Below are 17686 nucleotides of genomic sequence, written 5' to 3' on the forward strand. Positions count from 1 at the left end.
AGCTCCCGTGTAGTCCGTGGTCCCTCTGCATTCTCTGGGCTCCCTCCGTTCTACCCTGGCGGCTGCGTTAGCATGCGACTTGGTCAGGAGCGCACCCGCCTCACTTGTGTGCGTGTCGCCTTGAGCGTTCTGCACATGCGCAGTTCTAGAAAGAATGACTTTGGAGCTACACCTGCTCTAATAAGAAATGCCAAACTGAACTTACCAGGGGCTTCCTGCAGCCCCCTGTAGTTCATGAGGTCTCTTGACGTCCTCTGGGCTCCCTCTGTTCTACCGCTAGCTAGGAGCGCGCCCGTCTCGCTCATGTGCCTGTCACCTTGAGTGTTCTAGGGGGAGTTCTCACTATGGGGCTGGGGGGGGGGGGGGGGGGAGGTGGATGGAAGCCCCTGGTAAGTTCAGATTGGCATTTTTTTTCTTCTGGTCGGGGTCCCTTTAGGTTAAAGGTCTGTGAGCTGAACCTGCACAGACTAGCATCCTCTCCACCACTGATAATGTTATTCCTATTACAAGCACAGATCCATGGTACTTATTGCCCTCTAGGCAATTTCATGTTTAGGTTATAGAATGCTAAATGCTTCCTGCTGAGACAAAACAACGGGAGGTTCAAAGTAAATAAACACAAGTCCTGTCAAAACTGCTACATGTCCTCCTAGATTTATGAAAAGGTGGTCTCCATTTTAGTTAGAATCAGAAAAATGACAGGTCTGTAGGCTTTGTATTTAATACTGTAGATTATTACTATGATAATTCTGTACAAGAAAGGCAGTTTGTCATGAATGTGGATGTAACACTGTGAGGTTTTATTTACAGAATTCACATACAGCATTGTACCCAGCAGTCTCTTGTCATTAAATAGCTACATTATTAGAACACCAGGAAGCTCATTCACACATGTTCAGATGGGGCTGGGTTATTACTTTTTTTTTCCTGTTTGTTTTAACGCATTTGTTTTCTTATCGCTTGTCCTTTTGAAATAAATCTTGTCAGTTTTATTTTAATATAAGGTGCATGTTAGAAACAAAAACACAAAAATTATAATAACACTAAGAAGTGTCCAGTATTCATCAGTGGTGGGTAGATGTGGCACTGGTAGTATCTGTCCTAGATGCAGCCACAGAAATTGTGGGCACCAGTTTCAGTTTATCTCCCTGTGACAGTCAGCTCATGGTGGCCTTCCCCAGCAGTGGTGATCTTGTGGCAACAACAGGAAGGTTTCAACATCAGAGCGCTGGCTCCAGAAAGCTACTATTCCTATATCACTGTCATCCTGAAGTCTATCAGCCAGTAGAGAGCGCAGAAAGTGTCACAGAACTCCTGTAGGAAAACAGGATAAGAAGAGGCAATGTCAAAATACAAAACTACTGAAAATACTGTCTTTAAAGAGAGTCTGAAGCGAGAATAAATCTCGCTTCAGACCTCATAAATAGTGCCCCTGCTAAAACGCCGCTATAGCGCGGCTTAACGGGGGTCCCTTCACCCCCAAATCCCCCTCGATACACCCGGGGAGCGCTTCCTGGTTGGGGCAGGGCTAACCGCCGCAGCCCTGCCCCACGCGCGTCTGTCAGCGCGTATCTCCGCTTCTCCCCCGCCCCTCTCAGTCTTCCTTCACTGAGAGGGGCGGGGGAGAGGCGGCGATGCGCCGCTGACAGACGCGACTGGAGGCAGGGCTGCAGCCGTTAGCCCTGCCTCCAGGAAGGGAAATTCTGCGACCTTTCTACGACACACTTTTGCGGGGGGTGGGTTGGGGGTGAAGGGACCCCCGTTTAGCCGCGGGATAGCGGCGTTTTAGCAGGGGCACACGTGCCCCTGCTATTTATGAGCTCTGAAGCGAGATTTATTCTCGCTTCAGAGTCTCTTTAAGGGAAATGCAAAATTTGAAAATGTTCAAGTATATTGAATAAATGACATGGTTAAGTGCAAAGTAAAAGTAAAAGAAAGTATGCTCCTCATCCTACTGTTGGGTAAAATAGGACAGCCCTCTGAACCCTAAGTTTCTTCCCATACCTCCAAAACAGATGATATCTAATGTCAAGAATCTCCATTTGCAAGTACTGGGAAGTTGACAGTAGGCCATTTACTTCCTATACTGTTGGTACCTCCAGTCAGTGGTGAAGGGGGGCCCAGTGTGAAGTGGCGACACTGGGGTCCAAAGCAGGCCTTGTGAACACCCGTGGCAGACCCTGTCCCCCGGCATGCAGGGCAGTGGGAGCATTACAGACAAGTTACTCATCTCTCAGCTACATCAACAATTTATCATCTCCAGGCTTCCCCATCTCTAGAGGGTGCTGTAGTCATAGAGACAGGGATGCCTGGAGAAGATAGATTGTCAGTGGATCAGAGAGGTGGACTCAACTTCCCAGTACCTGCAAATGGGGGTTAGTGGCATTAGGAGTCATTCCCCCTCCGCTGCAATAGGCAATACGGCCTATGGCGGCAACCAAATCAAGCCTGTCGCTGAGCGGTCGAAATGACCTAAATCACTACTGCCTACCTACACTGGGCTCTCCATGGTTATCAATACTGAGAGGGTTGCTCTATCTACCCACACTTGGTGCCTTCTGGCTACCTATATAGGGGTCATCACAGGCTGCCTATACTGAGGGGGCAACTTCTGGATACCTGTTTGGGGGTCATCACTAGCTATCTATAATGGGAGGTGGTCACTACTTCTGACTACTTATACTGGTGGGGGGCTCTTTGTGCCACCCCAAACACACACAGTTTAGGTGGTCAAAGGTGCGTCACAACTTTTTCTTTTGGGGGGGGGGGGGGGGAGTGGGGGCTCTGATCAAAACTTTGCTATTAGGCCCCATGATACCTGGCTATGCCCCTTCCTCCATTCACTACATGGCACAAGGTATCCTGCATAGCAGCCTCAGCTGGTATGGTCTTCCTAACTTACTGGGCATGTGCACAAACAGTTCTTCTGAAGTGGGTATGTATGCTTAGTTAATGAACACAATGTTCCCAGCTGCCACTGTTGTGTGCTGGCATGTAGTAGCATACACAAGCACAGGACATGGAGGACAGAGCATACACCGGGGTGACTGGATACCAGCACCGGTTAGAAAGCAGAATGTAAGAGGTTTATAAGTTGGATTTTTTTTTTTATTTGTTATTTTGGGGTTTAAATCAGCATGCTGAATCAAACATTACTACTATGCAGTGTGCTTGACAAAATATCAGCTTCCTGATGAAATCTGATGCATTGTCAACTGGAGGAAGATGTAGTTCAGGTAAATGATTGAGATTAGGTAGAGATCCATTGTTTGCCTGATTTTGCAGAGTATTGCCAGCTTTAGTGTCCACAGTAAATGGTTGTCGTTGGGCACACTAAAACAGTTTATTGAACATCCCACGATTGTCACAAAGCCTGCAGATTTCTGCACAGTAATGCTAGGTACACACGATACAATTTTCTGACAGATTTACTGTCAGATCGATTATTTCCAATATGTCTGATCTGATTTCCGATCGATTTTCAGCATAGGAAATCACCCAAATGAAAGTGACAACACTGCTTATGTTCTTACCTGTTACTTGAGGGGACTGCACAGTAGCCTTCTTAATAAATGCATCTTTTCCCGCAAAGGCAATGATGGGTTCAGCAGGTGGAATCCCCTTCTCTCCATTTGTACTATTGATATCAGACAGTGTTATCACCTCTTCAAATGTGGGGGATGAGTCTTTGGTGGAGAAGCCATTTTCCTGCTTGGAAGACTGTAATCCATTCACCAGAGGCCCCCTATATGAAAGAGAGCAATGCATATCATATGCTGGATGTCCAGTCAGTAAACTAAAAAAAAACAACTTTTTTTTCCCAGAGATTGTTGTGCACAAATCTCTTGGTCATCACCTCACACTGCTCACTACCTCCTGCTCTGAGAAATCAACTCTTTGTAGCCAGAAATGCAGCTTGAATTCTGCACAGTTCCACTCTGTGCAGCGTGCAATAAAACATTTAACTCTTCGCACATCCTTTCCAACATGAACCGCTGCACTGCCTGCAATAATTTTTTCCGGTCTCTTAATTAACCTTTTTATATGAGCATTATGAAGAGTGAGGGAGGAGTAAATGCTTTATAGCATACTACATAGGGAGGAGCTAGAAGAAATCGATGAGACTCTGCATAGCTGTAGCTGCCATCCATGCCACAGTGTTAATCTCATAGCAGCAGCATAGAGGAGATCACTTGGCACCTCTGTGCTTCAGATGGAAAGTCTGGCTGGCGCTTTGTCAAAGGTCTTCCCTGACTAACTTTATGTGGGTAATAATGGGCTACAAGGAGTCTGGATGGAACAAACTTCTGTTCTGACAGGCATTAAACTTTATTCATTGCAAATACGGTAATGATATAGGCAACACAATATGCATTAAAAGCAAACAGGTCGGACGCCGGGTTTTACACAACACCTGTGTAGTCTACTGGACAAAGGCTAACTGGTAAAATCCAGTCATCCTCAAAAATCCGAGCACACATTTCTTTAGCATGGAGCAGTAAGTATGAAATGTGCCAATGCTGCACATAAATATGTTTGCTCCTTCTGCCATTTGTAAACTGGATAGCAAGGCACTCAAACGCTGTAACAGAATATATATAAAATTAGTTTGACTAGGATGTAAATTCCCCTCTCGCTTCCCTAAAAAACACTCTTATGATGACTGTTCTGGCAAGAATTAGCTCCTAGAAAATGTAATGTACCAAATTACATTAAAGTTGAATTTTTTTTATTTAAGAGTGTCACATTAAAATAAATAAAATGTTTTAGACAAGCCTATTTTCTATGTACACCTGTGTCTTTAAGTCAAGCAAAACCAACGAGTTGTACCTGTTATTTTACATGGCAGCAACTCTACCCCTTTCTTAGATATCAGAGTTGCAGACTTTATAAAATAACTGTGTAATATCATGGAGGGGGAAGAGTGCATTTTTACTGGCTGTTTACTCAATCTTCCTAGCATGGATTCTCCTACAAAGGTTCATGGTAGATAGCTTTAGTAATTATAAGCACAGCCTGTCAGTTTAACTCTAGTGTTAAAGAGACTCTGTAAGAAGAAAAAACCCTCTGGGGCATACTTACCTCGGGAGTGGGAAGCTTAGAGTCCCAATGAGGCTTCCCCATCCTCTAAAGCAGGTATGTCAAACCAGTCCTACGAGGGCCGAGATTGTCACACATTTTTCATACAGCTCAAATGAATTGATGGGTCTGAATCAGGAAAGGTGTGGTCCATCAGGTAGAACACATTCCTTTCTATCTCAGTCCATCCTAAACACTGGCATGGATATGGCCCTCCAGGCCTGGAGTTCGACACATGTGCTCTAAAGCTTGTGGGAATCCAGCGCTGGCTCCCCCGAAAGTCCCTCGACAAATCCTGACAAGGGTTTGCAGGCGTGGGCAATATTTACCTACCACGATCCTGCGCAGGCGCACTAGCAGCTTTTCGTTCAAGCTAAGGCGAAAATAGCCGAGCCCGAACTATTCGCTTTCCGGGGATACGCTCGTGCTTTGCTATTTTCGCCTTAGCCCGAACAAACAATTCAAGTAAAACTATGGCAGGAATAGTACATCAACCCATTCCCCAATGTACCTTGGCAAATAAATTCAAGTCAATAGGAAAGATCAATAAAATGCAAATAATTCCAAGATATTGCAGAATTATGCAAATTCTTGCAGCTTGAAAATAAACCAATCAAATTTCACCTTGATAGGTTTCGATTGGTCCAATTTCAAACTGCATACATCTGCACATTTTTCAAACTGAATTATTTGAATTTCATTGACCATCTGTGAGAGAACGCGGAAAAGCCGCCGCGTGTGCTGATAGCAAGGCGGCTGATTCCGCGTCCGGCGCAACGGTTTGCACGCGGAAGCATGCGTCTGATAATCTGAAAGAATGCGGAAAGGCCGCTGCATGTATGGACAGCAAGGCGGCTGGTTCCGCATCCAGCGCGGCGGGTTGCACGCAGCAGCGTGCATCTGGTGTGGCTGAGTCTGTTAGTGCACATAGGTTCAGGAATACGCGCGCGCTGAGAGGCAGAACTGGTCAAGGAGGGATCAGCTGACCAGGTTGGTCAGCTGACCTCAGAGCTGGTAACCATTGGTTCATCACTTAAGGGTGGTGCCAGAGAGCGCTGCTCTATATATAGTTACTGCTGGCCACTCACAAGTTGTCTGCCGTTGCGAACACTACGTGGAAGCACTCAGACCTTAGTCAGATCCAACAGTGTGTTTGAACCAGGAGGACCTGGGAATTCACACTGAGCCAGATTACTTCTATTGTTATCATTCTGTTATACATCAGACTAGTTCCAGGGTGTAGAGACCAAGGACCTCACACCCAAGACTAGGCGTTGTTTGATATTTGTTATGACCTATTGCTTTCCTGAGTATTCCTCTGCTCTCTGATTCGGTACCACGCATATCTGATATTCCGTTGCCAACCCCTGCCTGTCTTGGATACCGAATCAGCTTTCTGTCTTTGTACTTTGTCTGTCCGTGTGTTGTCGACCTGGCTTGCCCGACCTCGAGAGCTATCTCTCCCCTTAAAGGGGAACTTCAGCCTAAACAAACATTCTGTCATTAAGTTACATTAGTTATGTTAATTAGAATAGATAGGTAATATAATTTTTTACCCACCCTGTTTTAAAAGAACAGGCAAATGATTGTGATTCATGGGGGCTGCCATCTTTGTCATGGGGCAGCCATCTTTTTGGTTGAAAGGAGGTGACAGGGAGCATAAGACACAGTTCCAACTGTCCTGTGTCCTGATAACCCCTCCCAGCTGCATGCGCTAGGTTTCAAATGTCAAATTCAAAATGTCAAAAAAAAAATTGCACCAAAACAGCAGAACAACAACAACATCAGAAATCCCATCATGCTTTGCACAGCATCAGGGGAAAAATGCCCGGGCAGTTTTCTTCTGTGCAGCTAAAAATGAGGCTTGTATAAGAGAAACAAAGTTCTGATGCTGTGAAACTGTTAAAGAAACACTAAGCCTTTTCAGTGCTGCTGAGTCGATTTTTAGTCTGGAGGGTCACTTTAAGAGATGGTCTCCAGATCTGTCAGTGACATCCACCTTCAGGTGTCACTCACTCTCTGGTCCTTCCTACCTTCAGCCTGACTCCACCCTTGGAGAGTCTCAGGCTGCTGGGAGGTTTCTGTACTCTCTAAGAGCAGTATTGCCCAGACTGCCTAAAATCACCTGCTCTGCAGGTGCGTTACTCAAAGTCATACTGTTACACCAAACATTAACGATTACATACAGGTGTCCAGAGGTTAGTACTATATCTGTATTATTGGTCATTCTGCAGATCATCCATAATCAGGTATATATCTGCATTCTTGGTGATACTGCAGATCACCAATAATCAGATTCTCTCTGCGTGCTGACACCGATCGTTACAGAACGGCAGACCAAACCCAAATGGACGCACTCAACAGCCGTCTGAATGCACTCACCACCTCGGTGGAGAATTTCATCCAAGTGCTGGACAATCAGCAGACCCAGATCAATGCCTTGTCTGGGTCTGCGCAAGTCCTACAGACGGCTGTGGATACAGTGCGATCTCCTCCAGGGACAGACTTACGTATGCCTGTGCCCGAAAGGTTTTCTGGCCACAGATCTGACTTTCAGAACTTTAGGAATCGAGTGTTATTGTACTTTGAGTTGAGACCCAATTCTTCAGGAACCGTAGCACAAAGAATTACGTTTATTAAGACTCTATTGTCAGGAGATTCTCAGACCTGGGCATATAATCTCCAGCCCGGGAATGAGGCTTTAGCCTCGGTTGAGGCATTTTTTAAAGCTATGGCTATAATTTATGACGATCCGGACATTGCCTCTACCACTGAGCAGAAGCTCAAGACTTTACGGCAGGGCAGGGATCCGGTTGAAGTGTACGCAGCTGAGTTCAGAAAATGGGCAGTTTCAGCTAGATGGGGCTCATTCGCACTTCTAGACTGTTTTTTTGTCAGGGCTGTCAGACGCGGTCTCAGAGCTAATGTTGGGTCATCCTGAGCCGAAATCTATCGATGAGGCTATTTCGTTAGCAGTCAGGGTTGATCGCCGCCTACGTTACCAAAGAGACTCTGGGTAGGAACAATGTGAGATATGTGTCCTACGCTGCACCCCCATCTGTTTCCTCTCCACCCGTTTCGCCTCCACCAGAACCAATGCAGATTGGTCGGTCAAGATTGTCCCTGGTGGAGCGAAGGCGCAGAGAGACAAAGCAACTTTGTCTATACTGTGCAGAGGGGGGTCATAGAGTGCAGAATTGTCCCAAAAAGTCGGGAAACGATGCCGCCTAGGTGTAGTCGGAGGTAATACCCTAGGCGCGCAGTCGTTACCTCTAGATGATAAACGTTTGCTTCTCCCTTGTATCGTAGCTTGGAAAGATAGGGCTGAGACCACTGAGGCCTTTATTGATTCTGGCTCAGCAGCCAACTTTATGGATTAGGAGTTTGCTTAGAAATTCGGGATTCCAATTTCCCCGTTGAAACAACAGATTCTGGTCACTGCAGTGGATGACTCCCCCCTGCAGAGTAACCACCTTCCGTCTCAGACCCCAGAGTTAGGGGTCACGGTGGGGGTGTTACATAAAGAGAATTTACAGTTTCTGGTTTTGCGAATGGCAACCTCCACGATCATTCTTGGTATGCCATGGTTACAACTTCACTCGCCTCAGATCAATTGGGCTACAGGTCAGCTAACGAGCTGGTCTACCCACTGCTATCATCATTGTCTAGCGAAGGTAACCTTAGGTAAAACCAAGATTCACATGGAGGGATTGCCAGATCAGTATTCAGAATTTGCGGACGTGTTTTGTCCCAAATCGGCAGATAAACTTCCTCCACACCGTCCTTTTGATTGCTCCATTGATCTCAGGTCTGGTTGTATGCCCCCTAGAGGTCATCTCTATAATTTATCTGGGCCAGAGAAATTAGCCATGCAAGAATACATCCGAGAAAATTTAGCTAAGGGCTTTATTCGTCCTTCTCGGTCCCCAGCAGGGGCAGGTTTCTTTTTTGTGAAAAAGAAGGAGGGAGGCCTCCGCCCATGCATTGATTATCGGGGCTTAAAGTGAACCTCCGGACTAAAAATCGACTCAGCAGCACTGAAAAGGCTTTGTGTTTCTTTAACAGTTTCACAGCATCAGAACTTTGTTTCTCTTACACAAGCCTCATTTTTAGCTGCTCAGAAGAAAACTGCCCGGGCTTTTTTTCCCCCTGATGCTGTGCAAAGCATGATGGGATTTCTGATGATGTTGTTCTCGTCCTGTTGTTTTGGTGCAATTTGGTTTTTTCCACATTTTGAATTTGACATTTGAAGCTTAGCACATGCAGCTGGGAGGGGTAATCAGGACACAGGACAGTTGGAACTGTGTCTCCTGCTCCCTGTCACCTCCTTTCAACCAAAAAGATGGCTACCCCCATGACAAAGATGGCAGCCCCCATGAATCACAAACATTTGCCTGTTCTTTTAAAACAGGGTGGGTAAGAGATTATATTACCTATCTATTCTAATTAACATAACTAATGTAACTTGATGACAGTATGTTTGTTTAGGCTGAAGTTCCCCTTTAAATAAAATTACAGTAAAAAATCGTTATCCTCTGCCCTTGATAGAATATTTGTTTACCCAGGTCACCAATGCTAAGATTTTCTCGAAGCTGGATTTGAGGGGTGCATACAACCTTTTGCGTATCAGGGACGGTGATGAATGGAAGACGGCCTTTAACACACCCGACGGGCATTACGAGTACCTGGTGATGCCCTTCGGGTTGTGTAACGCCCCGGCCGTCTTCCTGGAGCTGATTAATGAGGTCTTCAGAGAGGTATTGGGCAAATTCGTCTTGGTGTACTTGGACGACATACTAATTTTCTCATCCAACCTCTCAGAACACAGGAAACATGTTAAGTTTGTGTTACGACAGTTAAGACAAAATATGCTGTACGCTAAATTGGAGAAGTGCATTTTCGAAGTGACCTCTGTCTCCTTTCTGGGTTACATAATTTCGACCTCTGGCCTCTCTATGGACCCTGGAAAAGTCTCAGCTGTCTTGGAGTGGCCTCAGCCTGTGGGACTGAAGACTCTCCAGAGATTCCTGGGGTTCGCCAACTACTACAGGAGGTTCATAAAGGGGTACTCCACGGTGATTTCGCCTCTCACCAGTCTCACCAAGAAATGGGCAGATACTCACCACTGGTCCCCTGATGCCCATGCTGCTTTCTCCACTCTGAAGAAACTGTTCTGTTCTGCACCCATACTGAGACATGTTGACGTCACCTTTCCCTTTATCGTGGACGTCACCTTTCCCTTTATCGTGGAGGTAGATGCCTCAGAGGTAGGGGTAGGGGCTGTGCTGTCTCAGCGTTCTGGTTTACAGGGAAAACTGCATCCTTGTGCCTATTTCTCCCGTAGGTTTTAACCCGCAGAGAAAAACTACGATATAGGCAATAGGGAACTTCTAGCCATCAAACTGGCCTTTGAGGAATGGTGACATTGGTTAGAAGGAGCAGAACATACCATTACGGTTTACACTGACCACAAAAATTTGGAGTACATTGAGGGCGCTAAGAGAATTAGCCCCCGACAGGCCCGGTGGTCATTATTTTTCTCAAGATTCAGATTTGTAATCACGTATACCCCTGGTAGTAAGAACATCAAGGCTGATGCCTTATCCAGGTGTTTTGAGCCTGAGACAGCACAGCCCTCAGACCCAGAGACCATTGTCCCTCAGAAAATGGTTCTGGCAGCCACTGAGACCTGGAAAGACTGGACGGTCACGTTGGGTCCGTTCCAACAAGATGTACCAGAGGGGAAGCCTGAGGGGGTCATGTTTGTATCATTGCCTTTTCGCCTACAAATATTGCAGCTGTTCCATTCCCACAAGAATGCTGGGCATCCTGGGGCCACCAGAACCCAGGATCTCATTGCGAGATGTGCTTGGTGGCCGTCATTGGCAACAGACTGCAAGGAGTATGTGAGAGAATGTGCAGTGTGTGCTAGAAGCAAACCCTCCCGTCAGGCACCTGTTGGAACGTTACAGCCTTTACCAGTTCCGAGTGAACCATGGACCCATTTGTCCATGGATTTTGTGGGCGAACACCCCAGGTCTGAGGGCATGACTGTCATTTGGATGGTAGTCGATCGATTCAGTAAGACCGCCCATTTTGTCCCCCTGAAAGGACTCCCCTCGGCTCAAGAATTGGCCGATCTCTTCATCCAGCATATTTTCCGCCTACATGGCATTCCGGAAAATATAGTGTCGGATCGGGGAGTCCAATTTGTTTCCAAGTTTTGGAGGGCATTCTGCCATCAGTTAGACATGGAGCTTTCTTTTTCATCAGGCTACCACCCACAGACCAATGGCCAGACCGAAAGAACCAATCAGTCCCTGGAACAGTTTCTGAGGTGTTATGTGGCCGATGCACAGGCCGACTGGGTCAAATTTTTGCCGTTTGCAGAATTTGCACACAACAATCTGCCAACCCCTGCCTGTCTTGGATACCGAATCAGCTTTCTGTCTTTGTACTTTGTCTGTCCGTGTGTTGCCGACCTGGCTTGCCCGACCTCGAGAGCTATCTCTCCCCTTAAGAGATAGTCTCCAGATCTGTCAGTGATATCCACCTTCAGGCGTCACTCACTCTCTGGTCCTTCCTACCTTCAGCCTGACTCCACCCCTTGGTGAGTCTCAGGCTGCAGGGAGGTTCCTGTACACTCTAAGAGCAGTATTGCCCATACTGCCTAAAATCACCTTCTTTGCAGGTGCGTTACTCAAAGTCATACTGTTACACCAAACACGCACGATTACATACAGGTGTCCAGAGGTTAGTACTATATCTGTATTATTGGTGATTCTGCAGATCATCCATAATCAGGTATATATATCTGCATTCTTGGTGATACTGCAGATCACCAATAATCAGATTCTCTCTGCGTGCTGACACAGATCGTTACACCATCCCTAGTAGTCAATAATAGCATTAATTCTTAATCTCTTCTCTTTGGGCTTACCCTTGAGGTATGTCAGATGCTGCTGTCTTGTCTTGTATTCTAACCACCTTTTTCTCTGGAAGCTCAATTTTCATAATATCAGTGGGTCCTTCTTCAACTGTTGGCCAAACACATAAAACAAGATTTTTCGCCAATGAATCACATATTACGTTATTAATTTAATGAATTCATTTATTTACAGATCACATCGTAAAATTTTAAGAAGTCATGTCCAGTTCTAGCCAAAAGTTTACAGAATGGCACAAATACTGGTTTTCACAAAGTTTGCTGCCTCAGTGTTTTTAGATATTTTTGTCAGTTGGTTGTTTCTGTGGTGCATTGAAGTATAATTATAAGTTTGAAAGGCTTTTACTGACCATTCCATCAACTTGGAAATAATTGCCGTTTTGGGCCTTATTTTTCAGTTCCTCTGCAATTCACTCTGGCATGTTTGTCAATCAACTTCTGGGCCAAATCCTGACTGACGGCAACCCATTCTATCATAATCAATGCTTGGATTTTGTCAGAATTGGGGGGGGGGGGGGGGGGGGGTAATGAAGGCCAACGAACCTCTTGAAGATTGACCTCAAGCTCTCAATTAGATTAACTTCCCGGCGGTAAGTCCTATGCCACGCAGGGGGATTTCTCAGGCCCTGCTGGGCCGATTTGCATCATATTTTTTTTAAACACGCAGCCAGACCCCTTGTGCAGCCTGGCCAATCAGTGCCAGGCAGCGCTGAGGGGTGGATCGGGACCCCGTCTGACGTCACGAAGTCGATGACATCATCACCATGGCGACAGGGGAAGCCCATTCAGGAGATCCCGTTCAGAATGGGATTTCCTGTTGGGATTTTGCGCCGGAGGGGATCGGAGGGGCTGGGCGGACGCCGCAGGGAGGGGGGAAGCATGTAGCTAGCGCTAGGCTAGCTACATGCTAAAAAAAAAAAAAAGGCAAAAAAACCCTCCCGCGGCTGTGCGCCGCATGAAATCATACCGGCAGGGAGGTTAAGCTCTGGGGAGTTTCCTGCCAATTAACCCAAAATTTCACTGTTTTCTTCCCTGAGCCACTTAGTTATCACTTTGGCCTTATGGCACAGTTCATCGACATGCTGGAAAAGGCATTGTTCTTCACTAAACTGTTATTGGATGGTTGGAAGAAGTTGCTGTCAGAAGAGGTTTTGATACCATTCTTTATTCATGCCTGTGTTCTTAAAACTGTGTTCAAAATTGTGACTCAGCCCACTCCCTTGGATAAAAACCAGCCCCACACATGAATGGTCTCAGGATGATTTACTGTTGGAATGAGACAAGACTGATGGTAGCAATTACCTTTTCTCCTTCAGATAAACATTTTGCCAGATGCCCCAAACATTAGGAAATGGGCTTCATCAGAGAAAATGACTCTACCCCGGTCTTCAGTAGCCCAATCCCTGTGCGTTGTGCAGAATATCAGGATATCCTTGATTTTTTGGGAGAGAAGTGGCTTTCTTGCTTCCCTTCTTGGCACCAGGCCGTCCTCCAAAAGCCTTTGCCTCACTGTGCATGCAGATAGTGGGTAGGATGGAGGTGCCCAATGTAGACATAATGAGACAGAGGCTCCTACATTCTAACCCCTATGCTATCAAGGCATTTTGTATTGACCTGAGGAAGCGGGCCATGACCTGTGAAACGCAATGTCAGATTGCTTTTTCAATAAAAACTTTTTTCCAGGTGAACTGGTGTCTATATCTTCTGGAGAGGTAAGCAATTACCTCTCTTTTTATTATATAATTTTTTATTTGTATTTAAAAATACTAAAATAGAACACACATTAGGCGCCTCCATCCTACCCACTACCAGTCAGACCTCCTTTGGAGGTAAAAGCTTTGCAGTTTTTCTGGAAAGTCTATAGTACTACAGGAGAGCGACCATCCAGTATCCAGCAGGACCTTGAGTACAGAGCAGGGACGGATAATTCCCTGCAGGCCTATTTGGTGGTTGCAGGAACTGCAACCCACCTTTGTGAGTATATATTTATATGAGTTTATCCTCCCTATACTTAACAATACTGCACTATTGGGCTCCTGGTCTCTCCTTATTTCTCACCTAGGTATTCTTGGCCCTTACAAGAAAAAACCCTATGAGCATGCAGATGCACTCACACCTGCCTGCTGCCATTTCTGAGCAAGCTCTGCACTGGTGGCATCCCGATCCCACAGCTGAATCATAAATGGTCCTGGCACTTGCTGGACTTTCTTGTATGCCCTGAAGCCCTCTTTACAACAAGTGAACCTCTTTCCTTGAAGTTCTTGATGATCAGATAAATGTTTAATTTAGGTGCAATCTCAGTAGCTGTAGTATCCTTGCCAGTAAAGCCTTTTTTTTATGCAACGCAATAATGACTGCACATGTTCCCTTGCAGGTAACCATGGCTAACAAAAGAAGAACAATATTTAAAGCATCACCCTCCTTTTAAAGCATCCAGTCTGCTATTCTAACTCAATTAGCGTGACAGAATAATCTTTAGCCTTGTGCTCTCCTCTGTGTTAACAAGAAGATAACTGAAATGATCTCAGCAGTTCCTTTTGTGACAGGGATGAAATGCAGTGGAAATGGTTTTTTGGGGGGCGGATTACGTTCATTTTCATGGCAAAGAATGACTTTGCAATTCATCTGATCACTCTTCATAACATTCTGGAGTATATGCAAATTGTCATCATAAAAACGAAAGCAACAAACCTTGTGATTTTCAAAACTTTTGAAAACAGTATTTTTGTGATTTTCAAAACTTTTGGCCATGACTGTAGTAGTTATAGTGCGAGTACAGCTTACAATGAACTGCATCATCTCAAATAGAATTACCTTCCACTGGAGTAGACTCCTGTTTGGTCTCTTTTCCATTTAGTGTTTGCTGATCCTCCTTCTTCTGCAGAGACATAAAACATTAAAAGTTCAGGAACAAGATATAGCCTGACAATTCTATTTAGCCTATTTAAAAACAACTACAGCCTAACAGAAAATGTTCTGAGTGAAGGAAAACTTATTGGGGCACTACTGCAAACTTTGCAGTTCACAGGAAATTAAAGCCATTGAATATGAATAAAGAGGAACTGTAGTAGAAATAATGAATAATATTGCTTATTTTTTTACAATATTCATTAATAAATTAGTCAGTGTTTGCCCATTGTAAAATCTTTCCTCTCCCTGATTTACATTCTGAAATTTATCACTGGTGGTGACTTTTAGTTCTGTCAGGTGATCTGTACAGAATGTTTGCTTACCAACAGCTCTATGCACAGAGCGAGATATTGCTTGCTTGGCAGGAGTGGTGAGCTCCACCACTTTTAATCGAAATCAGGAGTACAACTTCCTGGTCATGGCAGAGGGGGTTTAACTTACTCATGTCACCGCCTATAGCCAATGCAGTTCACTCACTTTCCAGGCAGCGACATGGGTAAGTTAACCGCCCTCAGCGGTGGCCAGCAAGTTGTACTCGTAATTTTGTTTATGAGCAGTGGGGTTATTTCCCACAATGCTATGAGGTTCACAGACAGCAAACTGTCAGGACCATGGCCCTGACATCACACTGTGGGAGGGTTTTTACCACAACATCAGCCATACAGATGTCCCCGACGATGAGAAAAGGTAAAGATTTCTTGTGGGAAAAGGGGTATCTGCTACCACGACAGCCAAAAAGGGCTCTGGAAATTTGGGCACACCATGCACCGCCATAGGCTGTAATGTGAATTATGGCTATAGCGGCGCTCACAGTAATTTTAATGCCACCAAAAGACGGGAGCCCAAATTACTATTAAAACAGCGTAATTCGTGCACCAGCAATAGCTGGCAGCCAAATTATGTCTTACCCATGAGATCATAGCAGCCTGAAGGGGGAATAGTCATTTACGCCGCTGTGACATTTGCAGGAGCCGAGTGAACAGTTTTTTGGCTTTGCCCTGCACACAAATTTCCCGGCGCCTTCATTACATGTATGCATCAGGTACTGATTGGGATGAATTTCAATCCTAGGTTAAGGTTCCTCTTTACTGCTATAGTTGTATGGCTGTTTTACTTCTTTAAACAGGTGATCCAGTCACCATAAAGTCTTTATTTTACCCCATTGTCACTAGAGAAACACATTTTGCACCAGACAGCTATATTAATAACAAAATACTAACACACAGCAGTTACATTTTTTCAGGCCTTGTCACCCTTCCACTGAGGTCAGGGTATATATGAAAGGGTGACATGGCCTAAAATGCAATGCCTGTTGTGTGCTTGCATTCAGCTGCTATAGTAGCAATAAAAAAATCTTTTGAATGCATGGCAGCAGTTCACACAATTCTGTATAGTGGAGGCCACTCCACTAATGGCACTAGGATGTCTTAAAAAATGGATTATGTCATGTAGGTAACTGTGTGAGTGTGTATATCAGAATCTTATGTGAATTTTCTTTTAAATCCATAAATGTAATATTTCCATACAAGCATTAACCGTTTTAGTTTTTTATTTGAAAGAAAACAAAATATTCATCACGCTAACATTTTTTGGTCGATGTTCCGAATTTTTAAAACCCAAAAAATAAAATTACGAGTCCAATTAATTCTGCGGTTTTATTTATTCTTAAATAGATTATTGTATTTTATCCTGCCTTTTAAAAAATGCATTCATCTTCTGTGAAGAGAAACACAATTTATGCACTTAGTAAAGTATTTTACTTGCTCTGCAGAATAATTTGTTAATTATTATTATTTAGTATTTATATAGCGCCAACATCTTCCGCAGCGCTGTACAGAGTATATATTGTCTTGTCACTAACTGACCCTCGAAGGAGCTCACAATCTAGTCACTACCATAGTCATATGTCTATATTGTGTAGTGTATGTATTGTAGTTTAGGGCCAATTTCAGGTGGAAGCCAATTAACTTATCTGTATGTTTTTGGGATGTGGGAGGAAACCAGAGTGCCCGGATGAAACCCACACAGACTCCTTGCAGATGTTGACCTGGCTAGGATTTGAACTGGGGACCCAGCGGTGCAAGGTAAGAGTGCTAACCACTATGCCACCGTGCCTCTTTGCACTTACTTTGCCTGGAGTTTCTGATTTTCTTGTCCTTTTCATTATTTCTTCAAGGCGCTGAAATATGGAAAAAGCAGGAATCCTTGTTAATGCACAATAGCAAACGCAACACAGTTATAAAGACAGGTTAAGTTAGGCAAGTCATACTTTTGTACAGACTTGGAGAGAGAACCTTTTTGGTTTATTTTATTTGCCTTCCTGAGAATTGTCCTTGCTCCCTATCCTAGCAAAACGTGTCATCTGTTAAAACCTATTTCCAGAAGGAAGACAATTAGGTTTTACTTAATGTGGTATGTCATAAAACAGGGCTCATTTTATAGCCGTTGCAGCTCAGGGTTTCCCCAGGACAGGATATGAATGGGAGCAACAGATATTCTAGCAGTTTTTTCCTGTATAGTATCCATCTCAACGAGAAAAAAAAAACAGACAGCGGGGGCACGGGGGGTCTACTCGCGGTGCCCTCATGTGCAAAACTTTTTGCATGGACTAACCCCCGCAGTGCTATACAGTGAGGTGTAGTTTGTTTAAGACCTTGCAAATCCTGGAAAACTAACACAAATTTGCACAAGCTGTGCCCTTAATTGAGTCGAGGAGGCTTCTCTGCAGCCAGTATAAGTCATGTTCAGCTT

At 44.8% G+C, this 17686-nt stretch overlaps 1 protein-coding gene across 2 annotated transcripts in view; it reads right to left on the reverse strand.

Annotated features, from left to right (window-relative positions):
- Positions 1–777: 777 nt before the first annotated feature.
- Positions 778–17686, reverse strand: part of MAP7D1 (MAP7 domain containing 1) — a 146798-nt gene continuing 129889 nt past the window's right edge. For both annotated transcript variants that reach the window (XM_068269069.1, XM_068269068.1), the window contains 5 exons: positions 17064–17114; positions 14840–14903; positions 12020–12116; positions 3534–3745; positions 778–1314 (listed from right to left, as the gene is read on the reverse strand). In XM_068269069.1, the coding sequence (XP_068125170.1) occupies positions 1304–1314; positions 3534–3745; positions 12020–12116; positions 14840–14903; positions 17064–17114 (435 nt within the window). In that variant the 3' untranslated portion in view covers positions 778–1303. The remainder of the gene's footprint in view (positions 1315–3533; positions 3746–12019; positions 12117–14839; positions 14904–17063; positions 17115–17686) is intronic.

Source organism: Hyperolius riggenbachi, chromosome 2, assembly GCF_040937935.1.
Source record: "Hyperolius riggenbachi isolate aHypRig1 chromosome 2, aHypRig1.pri, whole genome shotgun sequence".
Taxonomy (NCBI): domain Eukaryota; kingdom Metazoa; phylum Chordata; class Amphibia; order Anura; family Hyperoliidae; genus Hyperolius; species Hyperolius riggenbachi.